At 38.6% G+C, this 23,526-nt stretch overlaps 1 protein-coding gene across 6 annotated transcripts in view; it reads left to right on the top strand.

Moving 5' to 3' along the window:
* LOC117413295 (receptor-type tyrosine-protein phosphatase U) overlaps positions 1-23,526 on the top strand; it is a 197,398-nt gene that overhangs the window by 145,809 nt on the left and 28,063 nt on the right. For 2 of the 6 annotated variants that reach the window (XM_059000197.1, XM_059000194.1), the window contains exons 13-19: positions 1,136-1,172; positions 8,075-8,213; positions 13,681-13,710; positions 15,859-16,016; positions 17,316-17,503; positions 18,630-18,678; positions 22,715-22,791. In XM_059000197.1, the coding sequence (XP_058856180.1) occupies positions 1,136-1,172; positions 8,075-8,213; positions 13,681-13,710; positions 15,859-16,016; positions 17,316-17,503; positions 18,630-18,678; positions 22,715-22,791 (678 nt within the window). Of the gene's footprint in view, positions 1-1,135; positions 1,173-8,074; positions 8,214-13,680; positions 13,711-15,858; positions 16,017-17,315; positions 17,504-18,629; positions 18,703-22,714; positions 22,792-23,526 lie in introns of all 6 variants that reach the window. The other 4 variants (XM_059000193.1, XM_059000192.1, XM_059000198.1 and 1 more) reach the window with 2 other exon arrangements.

The following is a 23,526-nucleotide window of genomic DNA, read 5'->3' as shown; positions in this document are numbered from 1 at the left end:
AAAGAAAGCCCACAATTACAGATCGGCCTTGTTCCTTTGCAGCTGGGTGGATTCCAGTAAACAAAGAGCAATCCTTTAACCAAATTGAACAAAGCCACTGCTGTCATCTTGTAATTTAATCTGTAATCATCAATCTTTTTTTCACAGCAGTTCATTGCTACAGTATAAGCTTAATAAATTTTTCCAATGTGAGGGCCTTTGAGACAATCAAGTGGGTAGTTATTTCTTCTCCATGCAATCTCTATATTTTTATTTTACTACAATAGTGGACTAACCCTGGGATCAAATGCTGCTTTTCTTACACGCCTGTCTAAAAAAGTACCATATAACAAAATAAGCAACCGTTTTTTTAAAAGCAGGTCCATAATTAAGCAATGGACCCTGAAGAAAATGGCTTTACCGTGTGGTAAGGGCTGTCTCTTGCCATTAAAAACATAAAAAGAACCGTTTTACCACACATTAAACATAACAAGAAGCACCTTACCACACTCTAAAACCCTCTTATTAGGGGCTCCCGAGTGGCACATCCGGTAAAGGCAGTCCGCGTGGAGTGAAGGATGCCCTATAATCTGGAGATCACTGGTTCGAGTCCAGGCTATTGCACTGCTGACCGTGGACAGGAGTTCCCAGTGGGCGGAGCACAGTTGGCCAAGCACTGCCAGGGTGGGGAGGGCTTAGGTCGGCCAGGGTGTCCTCGGCTCACCGCGCACCAGCGACCCCTCTAGACTGGCCGGGTGCCTGCTGGCCTGCCTGTAAGTTGCCCAGAGCTGCGTGGTCCTCTGACGCTGTAGCTCTGAGGTGGCTGTATGGCGGGCCTGCAGAGTGAAAAGTGGCTGACTGCACAAGTTTCGGAGGATGCCTGTGTCCATTTTTGTCTCTCCTGAGTCAGCGCGGGGGTGGCAGCTATCAGCCGGGTAGAAATAAAAAGAATAATTGGGCTGGGGTCCACTGCTGGGGTACTGAAGCCTGAGTGAAGGCTACCATCTGCGGTCTGGTAGCCTTCACTCAGGCTTCAGTACCCCAGCAGTGGACTATGTTGCGTCGTGTGTGCAATATAAAGTATATAAACAGTAGATAAACAGTAGTGTTGTACTGTCGAACCAATGTTGATTTATTTTGTTTGTTTTACTTTTAGGAAACAAGAATTAACTGCATCAGAATTGCCCGTAAAGGTAAAGCCATGTATTTCTTATATACAACATTCAAAACAGGCTCCATATTTGATGTGTGGTGCTATGTGTAACACAGAGGTTCCCAAACTGCGGTCAGGGAAGTCACTCGCAGTCACTGAAAAAAAACAAAAAACCTGCAATTGAGTTACTGTATGTACTTCAGAGATGGCAGTGGCCAGTCCGTAGCAATCTTTGTGAAGGTGCGAGGGTCCACAAATATAGGCTGTTCCCCGGCCATTTCCTGAGGGGCACACCACACTCATTAATGTGATTCTAAATCCTTTACACCCATCTCAACAAACCCAAATCGTTAATGTATTTATTCAGAAGATTATAATGTATATCATGCTAGTGAAAAATAAACCAGCACCTGCACATCAGTGTCCTCATAATCCCAGGACCTAAAAGAGATTTATAACAGCTACATTTTTCTAATATAGAACGTATTACAGGTGTAGTGAGCAGAGTTTGGGTAGTGTTGAGGGACCGCAACAGCAGTTTGAATGTAGGCAAAAGGTAAGAATGTAAAAGAGGTTAAGAATATTTGTATAAAATCGACAGTTTATCAGATTTTAGCCAAATGCAATCCCAAACATCCAGGCTAGGAGTGTATGATAAATTTGATGAAGATTTCTGCAAAATCAAGGCAGATATTGTGTTCATTGTGTTCTCGATGTAGAGTGTGACAGAGACATATAGACACGATCAGCACATGAGAGTCCCTGTATTTTGAATGAGGACCCTAAAAAGTATCCAAAGTAATACTACTTGTATAAAAATACATAAGAGCAATAGGATGCCATTCAGCCTATCAGTGCTCTTCCAGAGAAATGCTTGCATATTATTCAATCTGTTACGCTGATCGTGGTCTTTTGAACACCAACATTTTACCCGCTTCGGAAACATTTGGGAAAGACGGCATGCCAGAATATACCTGTTTAGCAAAGGGAATTATTCCAGTGATGCAGCAGAAGTGAGAAGCAATTTAGGAGGGCTACAGGTTCCTAAAATACCTTGAGTTGTTTCTCACTTAGGACTACATTCACAGATCCAGCTAATTCTTTATTAAAACACAATTGAGAATAAATGGCCTCCTTTGCCATATATTTCTTTTGGAAACAGCTAAGTGGCTGAGTGACTATATCCCAGAAAAAAAAAATCATATAGTTGCAATGTGCATCTGCGGTAAGACTTCAACTCTCCGAAGGCTGGTGCACAAAGTTTGATAAATTGACTTGATGGTAATGAACAAGTGCCTGAATAGGGACTGTGTCCAACTCAGTGAGTTGTAATATTTCTGAAATATTTAATGTCTTTGACCCTAATTCAGAGGGAGGCAGTGTTTCAAATATATCAGAACTGTCCCAGATTTTAAAGAACCTCCCTTATTTTTAACCGTGTCCCACATTAATTCTCACCTCACCTACATTCCAGACTTTCAGGACACCAGTGGCAAAAAAAAGTTCTACACAACACACATGGCAATACTGTCTTTTAGAATGTATGATTATACAAAAATAAATAACACTGTGTAACAATTTTTTTTTTTTTTTTGTTCCTGTGTAGTAAGTGTTATTTCCTAATTGCTTATGCCTCAAAAGTATAGAATATGGCTATTATTCCCCACAAACTTTGCTTTTGTGACCAGGACAGTGATATTTTGAAATTTACCTATTTTCCAGAACATTCCAGATAGATTCAGTGCTGAGTAAACTTGGAGTAACTTCTAGAACTTTCTAGAACTTTCCAGTAATATAAATAGTAGTATAAATACAGGGGCCTTAAGCCCACCAGTTCAGTTTAGTTCCAGCTGCCTAAGTGGATACATATCTGCATTTTTCTGAGATGGCATCAAGAGGCTACAAGCATCCGGCAGATGCATTTTGCTATGTCTGCGGCCAATTTATCAAGACAAGAGCGAAAAAGTACTCCGTGGAAGCATCTGCTAAGATGTGTGAGGCCTACAAGGCATATTTCGGCATGCCTGTCGGGGATCAAGACAAAACCTGGGCACCTCATTTCACCTGCGAGCACTGCAAAAAAACTCTGGAAGGTAAGATGGACAATTGTTGCTCGGAATTTTATGTTATAAAATTTGTAAAAAATTTTAAAATTGTAAAAGTTTTTCATTTTAAAATGTTTTACAATTTTCAATGTTATTGAAAAAATATATGATATATGAAAAATGTTGCGAGAATCTCTTACACATTAGTCATGGGTGAAATAAATGTATTTTTGTAGGATGGTACAGAGGGGAAAAGAGAGCTATGAAGTTCGCTATCCCAAGAATTTGGCGGGAACCCACTGACCACTCAAGCAACTGCTACTTCTGCATGGTGGACCCTTCCAAACGTCGGACTGGCAAGAATGCACCTGCTATCACGTATCCGGGCCTTCCTTCATCCATCGCCCCGGTGCCACACTGCCATGAGCTCCCCGTACCCACTCCTCCGGAGAGAGAGCAGCCATCTTTAGAAGAGAGCAGCAGGTCAGAGAGCGAGGAAGACGTTGTAGATCCAGGTGACAATTTCAGAGGTGGAGCTGAGGAGAGAAACCCATACTACCCCAACCAAAAAGACCTCAACGACTTGATTAGAGACCTTGGTCTCGCCAAGTCTAATGCCAAGCTTTTGACGTCTAGGCTCAAGCAGTGGAACTTGTTGGATGAAAGTGTGCAAGTCGCAGATCAGAGGAAGTGTCACCAACCTTTTTCCAGCTTCTTCACCCGTCAAGATGGGCTCTGCGTCTGACACAATGTGACCAGTCTGTTCGAGGCAATCAGAATCGCCTGTAACCAGAATGAGTGGTGCCTTTTCATTGACAGCTCATCCAGGAGCCTCAAAGCCGTGCTGCTCCATAATGGTAACAAGTACCCGTCTCTTCTCCTGGCTCACTCGGTGCACCTCAAAGAGGATTACAACAGCATCAAGACCTTGCTGGACTTGAAGTATGATGAGTACGGCTGGGAGGTCATAGGAGACTTCAAAATGGTGGCATTCCTGATGGGTCTCCAAGGCGGTTTTACCAAGTTTCCCTGCTATCTTTGCCTTTGGGACAGCAGGGACACCAAGGCGCACTACCACAGGCGGGACTGGCCACAGCGGACCGAGTTCTCTATGGGGAGGAACAACATCAAGTGGGAGCCACTGGTGGACCCCCGGAAGGTGCTGATGCCACCACTGCACATCAAATTGTGCCTTATGAAACAATTTGTCAGAGCTCTAGTACCTTCAAGACTTCTTCCCTAAGCTGTCTGAGGCAAAGGTCAAAGCCGGTGTCTTCGTCGGACCACAGATAAAGAAGATCCTGGAGTGCAATGAATTCCCCAAGAAGCTCACTAGTAAGGAGAAAGCGGCTTGGAACAGCTTTTTCGCAGTGGTTTCGGGGCTTCCTGGGCAATCACAAGGCCGAAAACTATGTGGAGCTGGTTGAGACTCTGGTGAAGAACTACGGCACAATGGGCTGTAGGATGTCCCTCAAAGTCTATATCCTTGATGCTCATCTTAATAAATTCAAGGAGAACATGGGAGCGTACTCGGAGGAGCAAGGCGAGCGCTTCCACCAGGATATACTGGACTTTGAACGCCGCTACCAAGGACAGTATAACAAGAACATGATGGGAGACTACATTTGGGGGCTGATTCGTGAAAGTGATTTGCAGTATAATCGTAAATCTCGAAAAACTACTCGCTTCTAAATCTTTTGTAGTCATTTTTGTATTACTTTAGTATAAATACATGTTAATTTGGATTCATATGTTGTTTTTTTCTGACTTTATGTGAACGAAAAGACACAAATTCGCCCGTTTTCTCATTTGAAATAGGTCAATTTCAAAATATCACTGTCCTGGTCACAAAAGCAAAGTTTGTGGGGAATAATAACCATTGGGTGGGTGGGTGGAGGGGCTGATTTGAAGTCCTTCAAATATTAAAAGGAGTTGCTATAGTTAACCCGAACCAATACTTTGGCCCTGTCCACACTACATAACCGATCTCGAGAACCGTGCTCGAGAACCGTGCTCGAGAACTGTGCTCAAGAACGCTTTAATTAATCGAGCTCAAAGCAGCCACATTGAAGTACTGTTTCATGTTTAGCCGGGCTTAATGCGTCCACACACTATTAAAATAGTTCGGTTACAGTTCCTAGCAGCGCAATGAACAGTGGAAATTAATATGGTAGTAACCCACCATGCTTTGTATTTTATTTTAAATGTGTTATGCCCCATATTAACAGAGGTACATATTGTTAAAATGAAATAAAACAAGTATTTTGGAAAAAGTAAATGTGAACACACACACACACACACACACAGAGAAGTAGGGCTTGAAATTTTCTGGTTTTATTTTTAATCAGGTGATGTCCCTTTTAAACAAGTTGTCCTGATTCTGTTTAATAATTAAACTCAGAAAAGGCTGTTAATTATAAAACAATCCTTGCTTTTACCTTCTTGCCTCAGCTTAATTGTGGTCCCTTTAATTTTATTTCAAACAGAGCTGACAAATGACATGAATTGTTCATCCCCTACATTTCATTTTTGCAGTCGCCTAATGTAACGTTGTGCTTTTGTTATTTTCCCCACTAGTTTAATAGGGATGTCCGGACAGATTTTTTAAGCATAAAAATGTACACCGATAGCAAGTCCTTAAGGAGTATTTACCCAGACATCACAAAGCATTTTGGGATATTGGAATATACAAAAAAAATGTAGTTTGTTATTAAAACGTCCACACTTTTGATAAACCACACTACCTCATGCGATCTAATTTAGAACCGGACTCGAGACTACCCCCTGAGGTGGTATTAAACGCTGTGTAGTGTGGACGGTAATCGTATTTAGCACTTCTAAGCTGGTTTAAAGGCAACTAATATGGTTTAAAGGCATAGTGTGGACAGACAGGGCCATTAAGTGCAGCACAGAAACCAGGACCAGAGGACAGTTGGAAATTAAGTGGCACTACTAGGGACATGACGACCTTAGATGGACCGAATGGCGCCCTCTCATTCGTACATTTTCTTATGTTCTGAAGTTCTTATTCTGGTTGTTAAACAGTTGATAAATCAAACATTGTTACCAAGAAGCAGTTAGTTTATAGTACCCAAACTGCTTAATTGTAGCAAGAGCCTACATGTAGTATAATGTACCACAATTGTACAGAATATTTCAGGTACTGATCAAAATAAGTTCATGAACATTACCTATCAAGCTCTTCCATTCACTATAAAGGTCTCAAATATGCATTTTTTAAAGAAACACATGATACCCCAAGCAGTATATTTAAAGCATGATATCTGTCACTAGTTTAAATAATGTTCTCAGTTTGCATGCCTTGCCTTCCTGGGAATCTGTTACACCTGCACTTCCTGGGTCATTTAATCTCATCAGGGTCTTCTGTGTCAGAATCGTACCGGCTGCAAGGAATGTCAGTCATTAGGGGAAGCAGGTGGTTAGTTACAAACAGGAAAGAAGGCTGTGAAAGGGCGGGGATAATTTGACTCTCCCGGTGAAATGACCAAGAAAGTGCATGACTGTCTTAAAGCAGTTGAGATAACCTTAAGAGTGTTTGTAGTATCAAAAAAAAACATTTTGTAAAACATATTTCAGACCTACCTAGTGAATAGATGGGCGGTGTGTGGAAATGTGTGGAATTATTTTGTTAGCTACTTTAACACAAGTAAAGATACATGTTAGGATGTTTACGTGATGCATCAGGCTTGTGCCATAAAAACAGTTAATACAATCTCATCTAAATGTGTATCTGCCGCAGTAATTTCTCTTGTTACAGAACCCCCACTCACTTGCGCACCACAGTACAGTAGCTGTGTGTCCCACCTGATTAAAATTCCACACCTTTGCCCACAGCTGCACGTTGCTGCATATTAATGCTGTTAATGTCACATTGTATCTGGGTTTTCCATAAATCACATTCAATTAAATAAGTTATCAGAGTGTAACCTTGCTGGTTGTGCTATTCCCCCTTGCTTTCATCACCCTTCCAGGTGTCCAATGCTTTGCACAAATGCACTTAGAGAAATAATACACTTGGACTAATGCATTTAAGCCTCCTGATGTTGCTTCTGAAAAAAAAAATGCAATGAAGTAATCGGATGATACATTTTTATACAAATGTCTTCAGGGCCTTTGAAATTGAATTAAATATATTGGAAATCTCCACAGGCCTGTAATTGCTCTGCAGAACCAGAGCAAGATGATCCTGTTGCTGCCATGAATTGTTCTCTTCCTTTGGAGATTTGTATCTAAATATTAAAATGAAAAGAAAACCTGTTCAATATGAACGACTATGGTACAAGAAGGTGTAAGATATCTTATTCAGAACTTGAGATATAGAGGTTTAAGGCTGGGTGTCAGAAAAAAAAATCACAATTTGGAATAAGATGCTGGTGTTTTTTTTGGTAAAAAAAAAAATACAAATGTGTATTTGCAGCAATATTTAACAATATTACCCTTGAATATCAGAAAACTCCATTCCACAATTTGGAATTCTACCCTATTTTTTAAATAAAATAAATTCTAAATAAAACATCATTAAAACTTGATTTCTGACATCATGTCATTATGATAAAACATTGTTTGTGTTTTATAATGTATTTAATATTACTGTATTCATATATTGTTATTCATTATTTTAAATGGATTTCTAGTTTTAAAAGTTTATAAAAGTCTGAGCTTCCAGCACTGTCCTCACAGGCCCTGTGTTTATAGGATCATGGCATGTTACTTTTACATTAAATTTTCCTATGCATTTACTTCTTCTCAATAGGGCCCCTGAGAAATATATTTTAGAGTTAAGAAGAGACATTTAGTATGAATGTACCCTAAATATTGTGACCCCCCCCCCCCCCCCAGTGCCTGTTGTTTCTCAAACGTGTGGGTGTCTCTCCAGCTGCCTGCAAGGATGCGAAGCGTGCCTTGGAGGTGTCCCAGCACTCGGAGGAGATGGGTCTGATTCTGGGCATCTGTGTCGGGGGGCTGGTGGCTCTCATCCTGCTCCTGGGGGCAATCATCATCATCATCAAGAAGGGGTACGTGTACAAGTAGCGGCATTTTAGTAACTTTAATTGGACATGTATCTGCAATTGAAGTCACACAAATAAAGAGAGGTTAACAGTATTTAGAAAATAATACATGTTTAACATAGTAAAAGCATAATAAAGCACAATGGAAGGATGGAATGCATAGGTAAGCATTTTAAAGACCAGCAAGGTATGGTAAAGCACATTAATAAACATGGCATATCAGGGTAAACTGTGGTATTAAAAAAAAAAACCTATTATATGGGTGATCATTCGACACTGGGACATATTTCCTGTAGCTTTCTGGGTCATGTTTTTCTTTGAGTGAAGGGTAATTTTATAGCGGTCTGAAGTGGCCATGCAAGTGTGGGTCAAATCTCACTTAAGTTATGCTTTTGGCTAAGGACCCACAGTGAGCAATGCATTGGATTTTACACTGTGCTGGGTTGGGAAGGAAAATCAAGGTCTAGTTCCCCAGGCAGGATCTTGCTTCCAGGGTTTATTAGCTTGGGAACAGTGACTCCAGTGCCTCAGTTAGGAGGGTAAAAGAGGCGACTGGCTTAACAGTGAGGTACCCATTGATCTTCAGACAAGAGAGATGATTTTAGCACACAACTTCACATTTATTATTATTATTATTATTATTATTATTATTATTATTATTATTATTATTATTATTATTATTAATAATAATAATAATAATAATAATAATAATAATAATAATAATAATAATAATAATAATAATAATAATTTCTTACCAGATGCCCTTATCTGGGGCGACTTACAGTTGTTACATTACAACGTATCACATTACAGATAAGAGCAGTTATAAACTACAGTAAAAATCAGTCAAAAGTAAGATCACATTCAAATAAGAGCAAAATAAAGAATACAGTATTTGCTCTAATACAGTAAATATTTGTCGTGAATACTATTCACTATAAAGACTTCACCTTGATCCAAGGTGTTTCATTGATCTGTATAAAGAACCAGCCCAAAGAATGCAGACCAGCTGGAATCGGAATGAAGCACTCCAAATAGAAAAGAGACTCTCTTTCTGCCTCACTCACTGAGGTACTGATGAGCATAGTTTGAACAGCTTATCAAAGTGTGAAATATTTAATTACTGGGGATGCAATTCAATTACTTGCTTAATTACATGGAGCGAGCAGTTGTGTGACCCTCTCTGTTAGGCAGTAATTGAATACAAAAAGTTGTGCTTTTTAGGTAATTAGCTCTAAACTCACAGAGAACTTGCTTCAGCAACTAACTACATTTAAATCACCCAGTCATCTGGAAGAGGTCTGAATCTGCTCCGTAGAACTAGAAATCCATTGATCTCAAGGGGTATATTTCCCACCTTATACATTAAAACATAATTGCTCCTAATAAAAACATTACACAAACATTACACATGCAACTATTTTAGTTCATTTTGATAGGAAAAGATATATTTTTTCTTTTAAGGATGTGAATATTTTGCTACTGCACACCCTGAATGGTATATCTCACTTGAGTTGTCCAGGTTAAGTATCTTTTTAAAGGAAATAAATTAATTAAGGGTTGGGGTTGATTTTGTGAATTGATTCTCCACCCAATAACCAAGTACCATACCTCCATACTCTACGTACATCCATACTCCTTTTCGAATTTTTTTTTTTAACTGGATAGCATTTTGTTGATTGGCCAACTACAATCCCTGCCTCCACTCTAAAGCTAGCATTGTCTGGGGCTAAATACAGCTGGACCACCTGCCAACTGGCACCCATTATCATCACCAACCTTTTCATTTAATTTACTTAATCTCGTTCCATTTCACTTCACTCGTATCATGTGGTCAGTGTAAAAGCTAGGAGGCCTGTTGACATTGTTCCATTCATCTTTCATGAGGTCAACATCCAGGTGGCTATACTATTAATTTCTTCATGCATCTAACCAGCATACAAGAGGCATATCTTTTATATCAATGTTGTATGAATGTGCTTCCATACTTTAACAAATAGATATTCGTTGTTGCGCATGTCTGTTTGTAATGGTCTTCTGCACTTGTCCAGCTACCTCAATACACAGTGAGTTCTCAAATGAAACACTTTCAATGTAATATTTGGAATATACCATTTATATAGACCATTTATATAGTTTGTAATGCTTGTATATTATAGCACCCTGTATTCTGAATGTGCTGTTTACATGGCCGAAATACTTATTCCAAATATCGAGTATTCTGAACTAGTGGACTATTAATGGCCAGGTAAAAGTACTAAGTGACCTGCCATCTTCAGATATATAAAAACATCTATTTTGAATAGAATATGCAGTGTATTAAGGTTTGATTTACTTGCTGCATAATACACTATAGTCCCAAATTGAACCATGTGCAAAGGTTGAATTTCTAGAGGAATTACAAAAAAAAAAAGAAAACTTTAAACAACTGACAAGAAACAGCTAGTAGCAGGAAGGAGCAGCTCACATTTTTATTCTGAAATAGTTTTATACCTTTTAAAAATGTTGAATTATTTTCTGATTCGCTGCCTGTGAAACTGTCCTGTTTTTGTTTAAAGACACTTTACAGCACATTGTTTTGGTTCTCTTTGCACTGGTTTTCCATTTAGACTGCAGTTGCCCGTCCAAATCTGATAATAAAAGAGAAGTAGGTTGAGGGTCGAGGTGAATGTGTGTCACGAGAATGTGATTGTGTAGTGCGCTAAAAGCTTTTAAATTAAGAAAAGAAAAATGTGTTCCAGAAATGGTGAAAACCAGCAGCAAACATACATTCAAATGGAGTAAAGGGGTTATTTAGAAGTAATGGACCAGCAGGCAATTAAAGGGGGTGGGTGGGAGACATAATCCATCCATTGTGTGTCCGTTGTTAGATTGTTCTAGGAAGTGTCACTATTACATATGTTTTTCATTTTAAAAACCATTTACGGTTCGATTAAAAATAGAAGTGCTTTAAGTTAAATGATGGCTGTATCAATCTGATTCACCCAAAGACGTGACTGTTATTTGTGTGGGTTTCCACATTTGGATCAACTCAAAACTGTCAAGAGGCTGCTGGTGAATGGGTCTTTTCAGAGTGTCTTTTGAATACTCTTCATATTAATATTATTATGCATCACTATTATTTCCCAAAGAACTGTGCCTGCCTAACTCAATCTAAATCCCTCTAAAGCATCTGCTTTAACAGGTTACTCATCCAACGTCTTGATTAAAGTGTTATTTGACACATCATTTGCACTTGGGGTATAAGGCTTATCATGTCTCCTACATTGAAGTCAATTCCACAACCTACAACTGTGTGCGACCCTAAACATAGCAGCAATCTAAAAAGAATACTTTGCTCCAGGTCTTGCATTCCAACGTAAACCACCCCTTAGCGCTCCAGGTTGGGCCCAGACCTGAATCTTAAACTGTAGTGTAAATAGAAAATAAAATCGATATGGGAACTAAAGCACTGCTCGGTATCATGTTGGACCCCCTTCACTGTCTTTACGGGCTTGGGAATAGAATCATCGAGGATCTGTTTCACAACCTGGTATTGCCAGGAGAACATCCTTCAGGGCCCACCTGTTGTTCCAGGTCACAGTGACCCTGTACATGGTCTTTTGGGTTCTTCAGAGGGCAGGGCAGCCAGTGCAGTGTGTTCTGAATGTTCCTTCTGTGACCATGCGGGCAGTGTGACAGGTTACCCCATACTCTGGAAGGCAGCATTTACCCTTAATTGACTCATCCTTCCTCAAAACAATCTGTCCTCGCTGATACTGTTCCAATTTGAACATTTTAACTTTCCACTGTTTCCATGACAACAGCATAGTTGGTTTTAAACATCCAGCCAGCTTTTTATACTGAAGGATGTCTTTGCTTTACTGAAGTCTATATAAACATTTTAATATGGTTTTATTGTTAACTAAATGTTTATTGCTTTATATATTAGGAATATTTAAAAAATAAAACATGGACATTCATAAATACAAGACATAATTACTAAAATAAAAATTCCTAATTAAAATCAATGCAGTTGATAAATAGCCTATATTTTTAAGGACATTTTTTTTTCTTAGTAACTGCTTGTCATTATTGTGTATATTTCCAACTTACTGGTTTCCCTCTGTATCAATGTTACTTTTTCTATATTGGTTAATTATTCCATTTTAAATGTTTAAATAAGGTCATAATCACGACATATGAGTTTAAGAGCTGAAAACACAGAGAAAATGGAAAAATAAAGAGCAGATCTAACATGGGTAAAGGGACGTGGTCATATGTATCCTGGATTTATCTCGCTATTTAACTGACAGGAACAGATATAAATAGATGCTTTAAAAGATTCCTACACAATGAAATGACAATTTAATGTACCACAATTTTCAGAATATGACACCCTTTTGCAAACCATTGCAGCTCACCGTTTACGACTGTATGTCGCCCTGGATAAAGGCGTCTGCTAAGAAATAAATAATAATAATAATAATATACATGAAGTGTGCGGCATCCTGTTCTTGAGTACATGTGTATCATAAATCACAACCTACATGAATACTTAACCATTTTTCTAACACCGGCAGCAAAGCTGATGTTATAGTCAAACCTTTATTTAGGGTGGAGAAAAAATTAAACTAAAACCAAAGATTTTATATTGGGACTCTCTGACTTTATAACAAGGGTAGGGCTCATGTTTAAATGATACATTGATAATCTTTTCCATGTAAATGCAACTGATTGATCCTACTTGGTATTATTCTTTGCTTTACCCCTCTGCTTTTAGCATACCTGGGGAGTGCATTTTACATGAGCTGCATGTGTTATGTAAACAGTGGGATGCATATTATACAAGGGATGTTAAGTGCAACTCCACCATGTGCACAATACACAGAGAGCAAGTTACATTATGAAAAGTACAGTATATGAAATACTGCAGGGGTGTATTATGCACTGTGCATACTTTACAGTTCATCTACATAACAGTGGGGAGTTCCTTCAAAAAGCTGTAGACTTGCCCATGTAAAGTCCAGGCTGAGACACGTTTTCAGATTTTGTGATGCTGGATTCACACATGACAAGTAAAAAAAAACAAAACAAAAAAATAACTGGCCTAAAGTGCAAGAATTACATGAAGATTACTAGTGAAGATTACTTTTTTTTTTTTTTTATAAAAGTAATTGGCTGATTTATGATAGCCCTTACTATGGCAGACAACTAGAACTGAAGAGCATCTCCTGAACTTGGATGAAAGCACCTTCACACAGTACTAGAGTAATTGCAATACGAACCACAATGATTGCATGATAAACGGGATGCTGCTGTTCATACGAGGGAAGGAGTCTGAACAAGCCGCTTTGGGAGACCATAATGTGACAGTACAGCACTCTTGGGTAGTTCAAAAAGCTCCCAGTAGTGTGAATCCAGCATAAGCAGCCCTCTAATTTCTCTTCTCCCTCTGTTTCTCCCCTGCCCCCCTTTCTCTCATGCTCTCCAGAAGGGACTACTATTCCTACTCTTACTACCCGTAAGTGAATGACACTTCTTTCTCAATGTCACATGAAGCCGGATTCTCTCGTGCTGTTTCGCGCAAACACACTGTGTTTTGCTGGGATGATTCCCATCTCCTTCTCAGGAGTCGAGCTGGGACTCCAAGGAAATTAAGTTGTCCATTGCAAGGCAGTGAAGCTGGAGAACCAAAGTAGTTAGCTTAAATATGGTCACTCCAGTTGAAAACTGTAAGTTGGTTGCTCATAGTAGGAGATTGACCAATTCTGGAAGGCAGGAGTTTTTAAAATCACCTCGAGACCACATCAGCTTTAAGTGAAACCCTTTTTCAGGGAGGATGCATTAGTTAGACCTCCTGTCTTGTTGTTGGAGCCAGGGTGTATTTCATTTAACAAGACAGGACAGTCTAACTAATCCATCCTTTGAAGTCAAAGGAGATTTTAAAGCTCATATTTCAGACGTTTTGTCATTGCGCTTCCTTATCACACGTGCAAATCTCAAAATGTAACAAATTGTAAATGTAGATAATACAATACATTAATTACATGAGTGACCAAAATAGTACATGAAGTTGTAGTTAAATATTTTGGTATCTCTGAATAGAGAATGATCTCCTCTTTAAAAAAAATAAAATAAAAAATAAGTACTAAATATTTAAATGAGCAATACATCTTACAAGTAGCATGGTATCCTGAAATGTTCTCCTTTTTCTAGGAAAGCAGTACAGTTGGAAACCGTCCCTAATTATCCGTCAGGCAGCTAAGCCATTTACTGAGATCCAAAAGAAACAATGTTAGAACCAACAGAGAAGAATACATTCAATATGTATCATAAGGTTTCAAAACCGTTTCAACATGCAGTGATCTAGTTTATACGCAGGTCTCAGCCTTCACACAGACAACCCCCCCCCCCCCCCCCCCCCCACTCCCCCGATTCATGAAGCCAGCCTCATTCGGGAGCTCAGTAAGTTTCCACAACATGGTTTTCTCAGGTCACAGAGGCATTCTGAGAAGTAGCCTGTCGATTCCTAGTTAAACAACAAAGACTACATTTTCCTCTTTTTCACTGATTTCAAAGCCCACCTTAAAGGGTCGATATGCATTCCTTATGTAACTTTCCCTGATAATCTATCACATATTGTACGTGTGAGATGAATTGCTCATTAAAATATTTTGCATATTTTTAAAGAGGAGACGATTATCTATTCAGAGATACCAACATTATTAGTAAGTAAGGGGTCTGAGTGGGCAATACAATCCCCACCCTTAGTCTTGAGTGAGTAGTTTGTTGTTTCTATAGTTTGTGCTTGTACAGTATATAATCCATTACTAATACACACTCAACAGTGCTAAATTTAGAAACACTTAAGAAAATAAATACATTCAGTCAAACCATTTATCATTAAAATGACAAGGTTCTTTTAGTAATGCATATGAACTCACTTCAATTGATTTTAGTTCATGATAAAGCAATATTGTATTGTTATAAAGTCGGTTCTTAATTACTGAGATTTGTTCGTTTATTCAATCAATGTTCTTGTTTGATAGAGAAGATTTATTATTGCAAAGCTTTGGATGATTATAAAATCGCTCAGTGCAATCTCAGTGCACTTGAATGTATGAAATAGCACACAAATATTCTCCTGACACATTACTCTAAGAATCAGGCCTTTCTTCTGTAGAGCCAAGTGCCTCTCTCACTCTCTTTCTCAGCTCACTAGATTTACTCAGCCAGTATCAGTCCCTCGATCTACCACAGTGCGCTTTCTTTGCTTGGCAGAACTCCTATCAGAGAAGGCAGGCTGCCTTTACAATTACCTTGAGCCTGACAGTTTCATTTGGGAGGTGATTCATCTATAACTTGAAATGCTCAAGCACAAATTCTGAGGCTAAACTATAAGCTATACAATAGGATTGATTTGATCAACCTATACTTGCCAAAATGAGCCGCAGCTGGATTTGTTCTAGCATTTCAAAGCACAGGAGAATGACTATTACATTATCAGGATTACCCTTAAACACAAGTCTTTGATCCAAACTGGGTGGATTCCCTGGTGCTGTAAAATGACTTGCACAACTCACACATGTTCAGGTTTGATTTTCAAAGGGCCCGGTTTTATGTACTAAAAAAACATGGCTAAAGATTGGTTTTCCTCTGTGCTCCCTAGTAAACCGGTGAACATCAACAAGACTCCCATCACCTCCCGGCAGGAGAAGACGCACATGATTGGCTCAATGGACAGGAGCTTCACTGATCAGAGCACGCTGCAGGAGGATGAGCGCCTGGCCCTGTCCTTCATGGATGCTCAAAACTGCAGCAACAGAAGTAAGTAGCACTGCTGTCAACGGAACACAATTAGATTCCCTCCCTTGTATAACACTGCAGTTGAACCTGGTAATTCTTAACAATGTAACTCAACTTATAGCAATAATAACATGGTGATGTTAAAGGTTAGTATTTTGGAGTTCGAACCTCAACATTTTCTTACCTCTCATTAGCGTAACAACACTTTCACAAGAGTCACAATGCAACGGGCTATCTGTGTTAAATACAATAGGTCACTGGGCTCTTGTATTGTTCTCTACACATACAGCAGAGTCAGGTGGAGCCCTATGATCTGCAACACAGGCAGTGAATCTGTAGCAGCAAAGCAGGCACAGACTGAAGAACTAAAAACAAACCATTATTGGAATTGTGAGGATGCTGTTATGCACACAATTATTTTTTAAAGCCTTGTTTATATGATTAATTAAAAATAGTGAATACATTCAAGTAAATTAAAAGTAATTTCTTGTAACGTCTTGCATTTCATATTAATTCGTTGTCATTTTTCAAGTAGTAATTAAGAATCCCCTGTAATATATTGTCGTTACTAACTTTTAGATGTGTGGAATAACGAGTAACAACCAGCAATTTATTTAAATGAAGTACATTTAAATTTAAACTAAAAGAACCAAAGGCACGTAAAGTTCAATGGACAACAAAGTTTTACAAATTTCACAAAATGTAAACTTGCCTAATCCAGACCCTCCACATACCAGAATTCTGTATAAATCAGCATAATTTTGGGGTCCTGATAAAATCCGTATTGAAATTGATGGTGTGATTCCGGAACCTGTCTATTCTGGAGTCCGTCATGATTTGGAACTTAAAATGAATGGAAATCTGATGGTGCCCACCAAGTCATGTGTTTTTTCTTTCCTAAACAAATACACACATGTCTGGTGGGTATGGTATATCTACAGTAAAATCCTTCTTTACACAGTGGAAAAGGTAACATGTAAATGAATATAGGATATAACTGGACAGCACTGCTACTGTATGTAATGTAATAACACCTATTTCAAGCGTTCAAATAGTTTATACCTTTTCCTTTTTTTAGGTACAGTATTATATTTTACAGCACCTCTGCAAACCAGCACACTGTATAATCCTCATTTTCCAATTTGATGCCGTATTATAGAGATTTTACCATACTTATTTCTTGAGGGGCTTATTGGGGGAGGGCAGGGCTTACCTTGGCCCTTGGCATGGAGGCAGAACTTTATGGGCCGGATGTTCTCCATGCCCAATTCATGATGGTGTTGCACCCAAATGCAGCGTCTGGTTTTGTGGTCCCCGCAGGCGAGCAGCGCAGCACGGTGAATGAGTCGAGCAGCCTCTTGGGGGGCTCTCCGCGACGGCAGTGCGGGCGGAAGGGGTCCCCCTATCACACGGGGCAGCTGCACCCCGCAGTCCGCGTGGCTGACCTGCTCCAGCACATCAACCAGATGAAGACCGCTGAGGGCTATGGATTCAAGCAGGAGTACGAGGTGAGCACAGGTTGAGGGAGAGGTGAAGCAAAGAAGACAATAAAACAACAGCCTTAATATTGCTCATAAAATATGTGTCTTTCTATTTTTTTTATTAAATACCGTCTTCTGGTGAGCATTTTAGGAGGTGAGTTCTCTCCTTGTGAAAAAAGAAGGCATTTTCCTATGAGAGACTGTTATCTGTACATACTGAATTAACTTGTAATACATCACCTTGAGCTACTAGCACACGATGGGGGAAATTCACAAAACCATTTATTCCACACTGCCATCAGCAACATTTTTCTTAAAGCACAACCACTGAAGCTAGAAACATGAAATAAACACATCCAGGAATTGAATTCAAGAGTATTCTTAAGTTGTTTATTTCAGCCGTTTATCTCTTTGGAGTAAATGGCTGTGTCAATGTCCTCCATATACACGTGTCAACAGTTTTATTATTACATGAATGCCAAATTAATGCCATATTTTATTACAGAATTAGGGCTTCTCTCATTTTCCATGCATGAGACAACACTTATGGCAAATATCTAGGAATGTGTTTAATTACCTGATATGGTAATTTACTGCAGTCCTGCCAGGTTTCGTAATGTCTCTAATTCAAGTCGTGCCCTGGGTTTTGTAAGCAAGTAATTTGATACATCAGTATTGCTCCAATATTGCCATATTCAATATAACTGAATACATCAAGATTGCGCCACGGTAACTGTGTTTGCTGCATGAACATATAATTAACCTAAATAAAAAACATTGTATTTTATTATTAAGGCACTTAACTAATCACTTTATCTTGATAATCGTGACTTGACCCATTTATTGTGTCACTGTTAGTAACGAAACAGCGCTCTTTTCTGTTTAACAGGATTTTTGAGGTTAAAGGTCTCATAGCAAAAAAAAAATGTATAAATTATTTTAACAGGCTGTGAAAATGATTTCAAATAAACCATTTTATGGTGCGCTGTAACTCTTTTATGTAGTTCTTGTTTAACTGCAGTGACACAGTCCTGATATGTCAGGCAGAGACCCAAATCAATTGAACTGAATACTACATGTCTTTAAACCTCAGGGTTGTCAGTTCAGTTGCTTCCTCGCCTTATCAATGTTTCCTTTTTGTCTTTGTAACTAGAGTTTCTTTGATGGCTGGGATGTATCCAAGAAAAAGAACAAGACAAAAGGTAGACATGACAGTCTTCTGGCTCGTAAGTGTAGACCTTTGCATGGTCACCGTCCACTGCTGATTTTACTGTTTCAGTTTGACTGGAAACTATTCTCAGTGCCCTGTGTGCTGGCCCCTTCCCTCTCTGCAGATGAGTCAATTCAAGTAAAGTCTTAATGGAGTGTCTTTGAAGGTGTGGGCTTTTTCTTTTGCCCGTTATACCCCACTCAGAACCTGTGCATAAGAAATATATTGGTATCCCTAAATAGATGGTCTTTTCATCAAATAAAAGTTTAATGAAAATGCCATTTCCTAATTGTAGCGGTACCCCAAAATGTTATCATGTCTCTAAAAATGCAAAGAATGATGGAGCATTTTTTTCCTTCATTTTACCCTTATCAACCCCTTTCCTTATTTGTGACAGCCTAGTCTGATACTGTCTTAGTGCATTTTGTCCAGTGGCAAATTTCGTCAAGGCGAGTCATGTGAGGAATTTCCTCTAGTAGCAAATGTTGTTTGGCAAGTCACGTGATGATTTTGTCCAGGTGAATCATGTGATGCATCATATATTTTTGTTTTTTATTGTTATTTATGGGATCATGCCAATGCTGTGGCGTGTTACAAGCTAATAATGGAATTCCTGAGTCCAATAAAGCCTGAGGCTGGAGGCTATTATTGAGTAATAACAGAATGGCTGACCTCCATAGAAAACAGTGAGGGAGTTTCCATGTGTGGTTATTTACACGTGAAGTGGTGGTGCTCGTGCACATTTGGGAGAACAGCTCGAGAGGATCAGGTTTGTGTCCGAAAATAATGGCCACAGGGAGAGGGAGAGGGAGAGGGTAAAACACAGGAAATCCACGCCCATTTTTTACACAGAAACCGCATTTCATGTGAAAATGTCCACTGCTCCCAATCCAGACAGCCTTGGGAGCATACATGGAAGGTATCTGGCACAGATCTTTATAATCCTACGTCTCCGCTGGTTTTCAGCCATGGTTATCTGCAATAGCTGGGTTGGACAGTTTCATTATCTCTGGGTTAATTATTTTATTTTTTCTTTAATAAGTCGTGTGATAAATTAGTTGAAATATTATTCACTACCAATGACATGCCATTTGAAAAACAATTTGGGCAAGAGCAGAAAAACATATTATTAAATAACAAGGCACGAGGCATTTACAAATCACAGCTTTATTACATGAGCTTAACACTGTGCTTTAAACAGTTTCACTGAAACAATATGTCACCTGTCAACCTTGGCTTTCCAGGTGAGATCCTCTCCTGTACCTGTTCTCTGTGCATGGAAACCACATTTTCCCAAGCTCTTCTGTGAAAACAGTACGAGAACGCAATGCATGGCTAATTTGTGGCTAAACCTCTTCCTTTCCCCTTCATTTGCATGACATCAGGTGAAAAAAGAGGGTCTTCTCGAGCAAATGGAAACCTAAAATGTATAGGGTCATTTTTCATTTGGCTCGAGAACAATGTCTTGAGAAAAATTTAAACACACATGGAAACTCCCCCAATGAGAGAGCAGTGTCTGGTTGCAGAGTCTGGTTGTTATAATTTTTCCTTCAGCAAAAGGACACCCAAACCATTACTGGGGGCTGGGGGTTGGGTCGATCCCTTTAAGTTTCTCCAAGTAGTTTTATTTCCAGATTTCCTTTTTAACATGTTTTAAGCCAGCAGGTACCACTTAAAACAGAAAGGAAGCTGTTAAAAACATGTTAATTGTATGATGACATTTCCTGCCTTGTCTATGCAGTTTTTCAGTACCAGTCAATGAGAAAGCGTCTCCTGACAATCTGAAAACTCCCCTGTGCTTTTTACATAGACTAATGCATATGCTCAGATTAAGAAAGATTAAATAGTATTCCTTTCATAAGTAAAGAACTGACAACATTCATTTTATCAGAAAATGAATACGATTTAATTTTATTATACCTTGATTTATGTCCCAGCCTATACTGTTGACTCAAAAAAAATAAACTCCAGCCAAGATCAGCAAAGAAATTAGCCTTCATAAAATGTGTAGTTATCTAATTTAGCTTGTCAGAAGACGCTTTCTCCTGATCATTGATTGGTACTGAAAAATGGAATAGGCAGGAAATTTCGTTATGCAATTAACACGTTTTTAACAGGTTCCTTTCCCTTTAAGTGATGCCAGTCTTACAGCATGTACTCAGAAAAGCTGATTAGAGGGCTTCATTTATTGCACAGTCAAAAGATAGAATATTTAACACATGCCATCAACTTTAATAGTAATAGTTTAATAGCAGAAAGTGGCTGAAAATAATTTCCTAATATCCATTAATCATGGCACACTAATGATCCAAGCAGAACAAAAAATACACAGAACAAATACCATGTCATAGAGAGAGAGAGAGAGAGAGAGAGAGAGAGAGAGAGAGAGAAGATGCAGTTTCTTAGGCAGAAAAGGGCCTAGATTTGCAGCAGGAATCAGCAATAAAGTAGAATCTCAGAATGTGATATTATTGAATTGCTACTGTGTAATATAATAACTATACTTGTGAAGAAATGAAATTACAAAGACAATAAGATCATTTAGTCACAAAAAAAAAGTTTTTGAAAGAAAGATTCCACCCTGAATATCATCATGCGTCTTTGCATTCACTTTCAATATGATATTAGATCAAACATTGTCAAAGTGAAACTAAAAACTCCTAGAGCTTCCCCGTAGCTTTGAAATTGGAAGTTATTCACTATATTTCCATACTGTCCCAGTTTAGGGACTTAAAAATCTGGTCACCTTATGCTTACTGAATTACATTTTTGGCCTAATAAGGTATTGAATTTGATCAGTATGCAATCAATACATTTACATTTATTATTTTAACAGAAGCATTTTTTTTTTGTAGATAGCTAGGTGATACATTTGCCCTCAATATAATCCATATATTCTGCTGCAGGTATTAATAATGCAAATTATAGCAATACATCTAGGTGGAAAGAACAGGGTTTTCGTTGATCGCTTTCTGAAGGAGTGCTTAGCAAAGCTTTAACATAATGTTCTTATCTTTTCAGTAACATTATCACTGTCCTCCTCTTGTGATGAGTATTGTTTTTATTTTAATTTAGGATATGCACATAAATGCAACACTACTGATTTTAAAGGTTCTTTTAATTGTAATCATTTCACTCCAGTGGTCAAGCTGTAATTAAACCGTGTGAGCGATTGCACAGCCAGAGATTAGGTACAAGCAAGCAGCTGTGTATTTGTTTTTATCGGAAGCAGATTTGTCTAACCAGTGACCTCTAATTGTAGCTAACAAAATAATTACAGGAATTTTCTCCACCATGCACAACCATTCATTGCATTCTGCTATGGCCAAAAGTTTTGCATCACCCTATAGAATTAACACTTTTTTTTTTCATAAAGTCAAATGAAACCTGCTGAATAACGTTACGTTATCATATTGAATTACATACCGCTTTGTATTTTTCCGTACACTTAGCGAAATATTGACAAATTGAAAAATGTGACATTTCGAAATCTAACATGAAATACTGTACTACTGTTATGGCTTCTGGAAGACTTTTGCGAGACATTTTGTAGTTTCTTTGATCACACAGTTCATATAGTTTTTTAAATTGTGTCTCAATCTGAAAATTCTAGGCAATGCAAAACTTTTGGCCATAGCTGTAGTACTCAAGGATAAAGAAATCAGTGTTTGCAAGCAATGCTTTTTAGACTGTCTTGTACTTCCTGGGAGGGTGAAATTATCCCCACCCCTTTACAGACTTATTTTCTGTCAATAACCAATCATCTGCTATTAACATGCTTTGACCTAGAAGACATATTCTTTTGGAACCCCTAACAGCCCTGAATGGGTTACTCAAGAGCCGTCCGTTAGGTAGCCCTCATCTCAAGCACTGAACTTCAAAAGTCTGTTAAAAGATCATCATTATAGAAGGTGGACCAGGATCCCCACAATAATAGTAGGACATTTATTTTGATCAAGCTTTGGCTGTCAATCCAAATAGTGACCTTGCTGTGACCCTAAAAGCTATCTCTAATTGTTTTTTTGTAGATGATCGTCATCGAGTCAAGCTGCACCCATTACTAGGGGACCCCAGCTCGGACTACATTAATGCCAATTATATTGACGTAAGTGACAGGCTTAGGGTTAATACCTTTGTGGGGGTAAAACCTGTGGATAGTCTGTGTCCAGATTGTAAGGGGATAGCAGAGTTGTCATAATGGCATCCTTATATTTAGCTGGACCCAATGAATATGTTCCTTGCATTTCGAAACCTTGACAGTACTCGAAGGTTGAGAAGCACAAGGAAGTGCATTCAGACAAAAGACATAGGCAGCCTTCTCTTGTCTTTTGCACAATCTATTATATAGATGTCATAGTAATGGGCATGGCCTTTTCGTTGCAAATGGCCTTGTGCAATGAAGCTGTAACAACTGTAAGAAGAGTGTGCAGTGGTTCAATAAAACACATTACTGAGCAAAGATAACCTTCACATCTGTGCCATTATAAAAGCTTTCTATTTCAGCACTAATCTCTGATTTGAAAGACTTCTTTTGTCTAATTGCATTACTTTTGTGATCTCAGTCTAGGGAAACAAAGTCTAGGGAAACAAAGTCTAGGGAAAAAGAAAAGTATATGTGAAATTTATTAGCATTGGTCCTGCTTATACTTAATTTAAAAACTGCTGAGGAACATTCATCTTTTCAGTGGAAATCACAGTGGACTGAATAAAAGTGTAAAGGAATAGAAAACAAATATAACTGGGTTTTTAAAACTTTAATTTGAACACTAAAGCAGTATGTACTAGTTATAGGACAGTGAGCATCTGTATATGGGTCATGTCTGCACTCACTCCTACTCGA

Source organism: Acipenser ruthenus, chromosome 25 (assembly GCF_902713425.1).
Source record: "Acipenser ruthenus chromosome 25, fAciRut3.2 maternal haplotype, whole genome shotgun sequence".
Classification (NCBI taxonomy): Eukaryota; Metazoa; Chordata; class Actinopteri; order Acipenseriformes; family Acipenseridae; genus Acipenser; species Acipenser ruthenus.
This window is presented reverse-complemented; position numbering and strand designations above follow the sequence as displayed.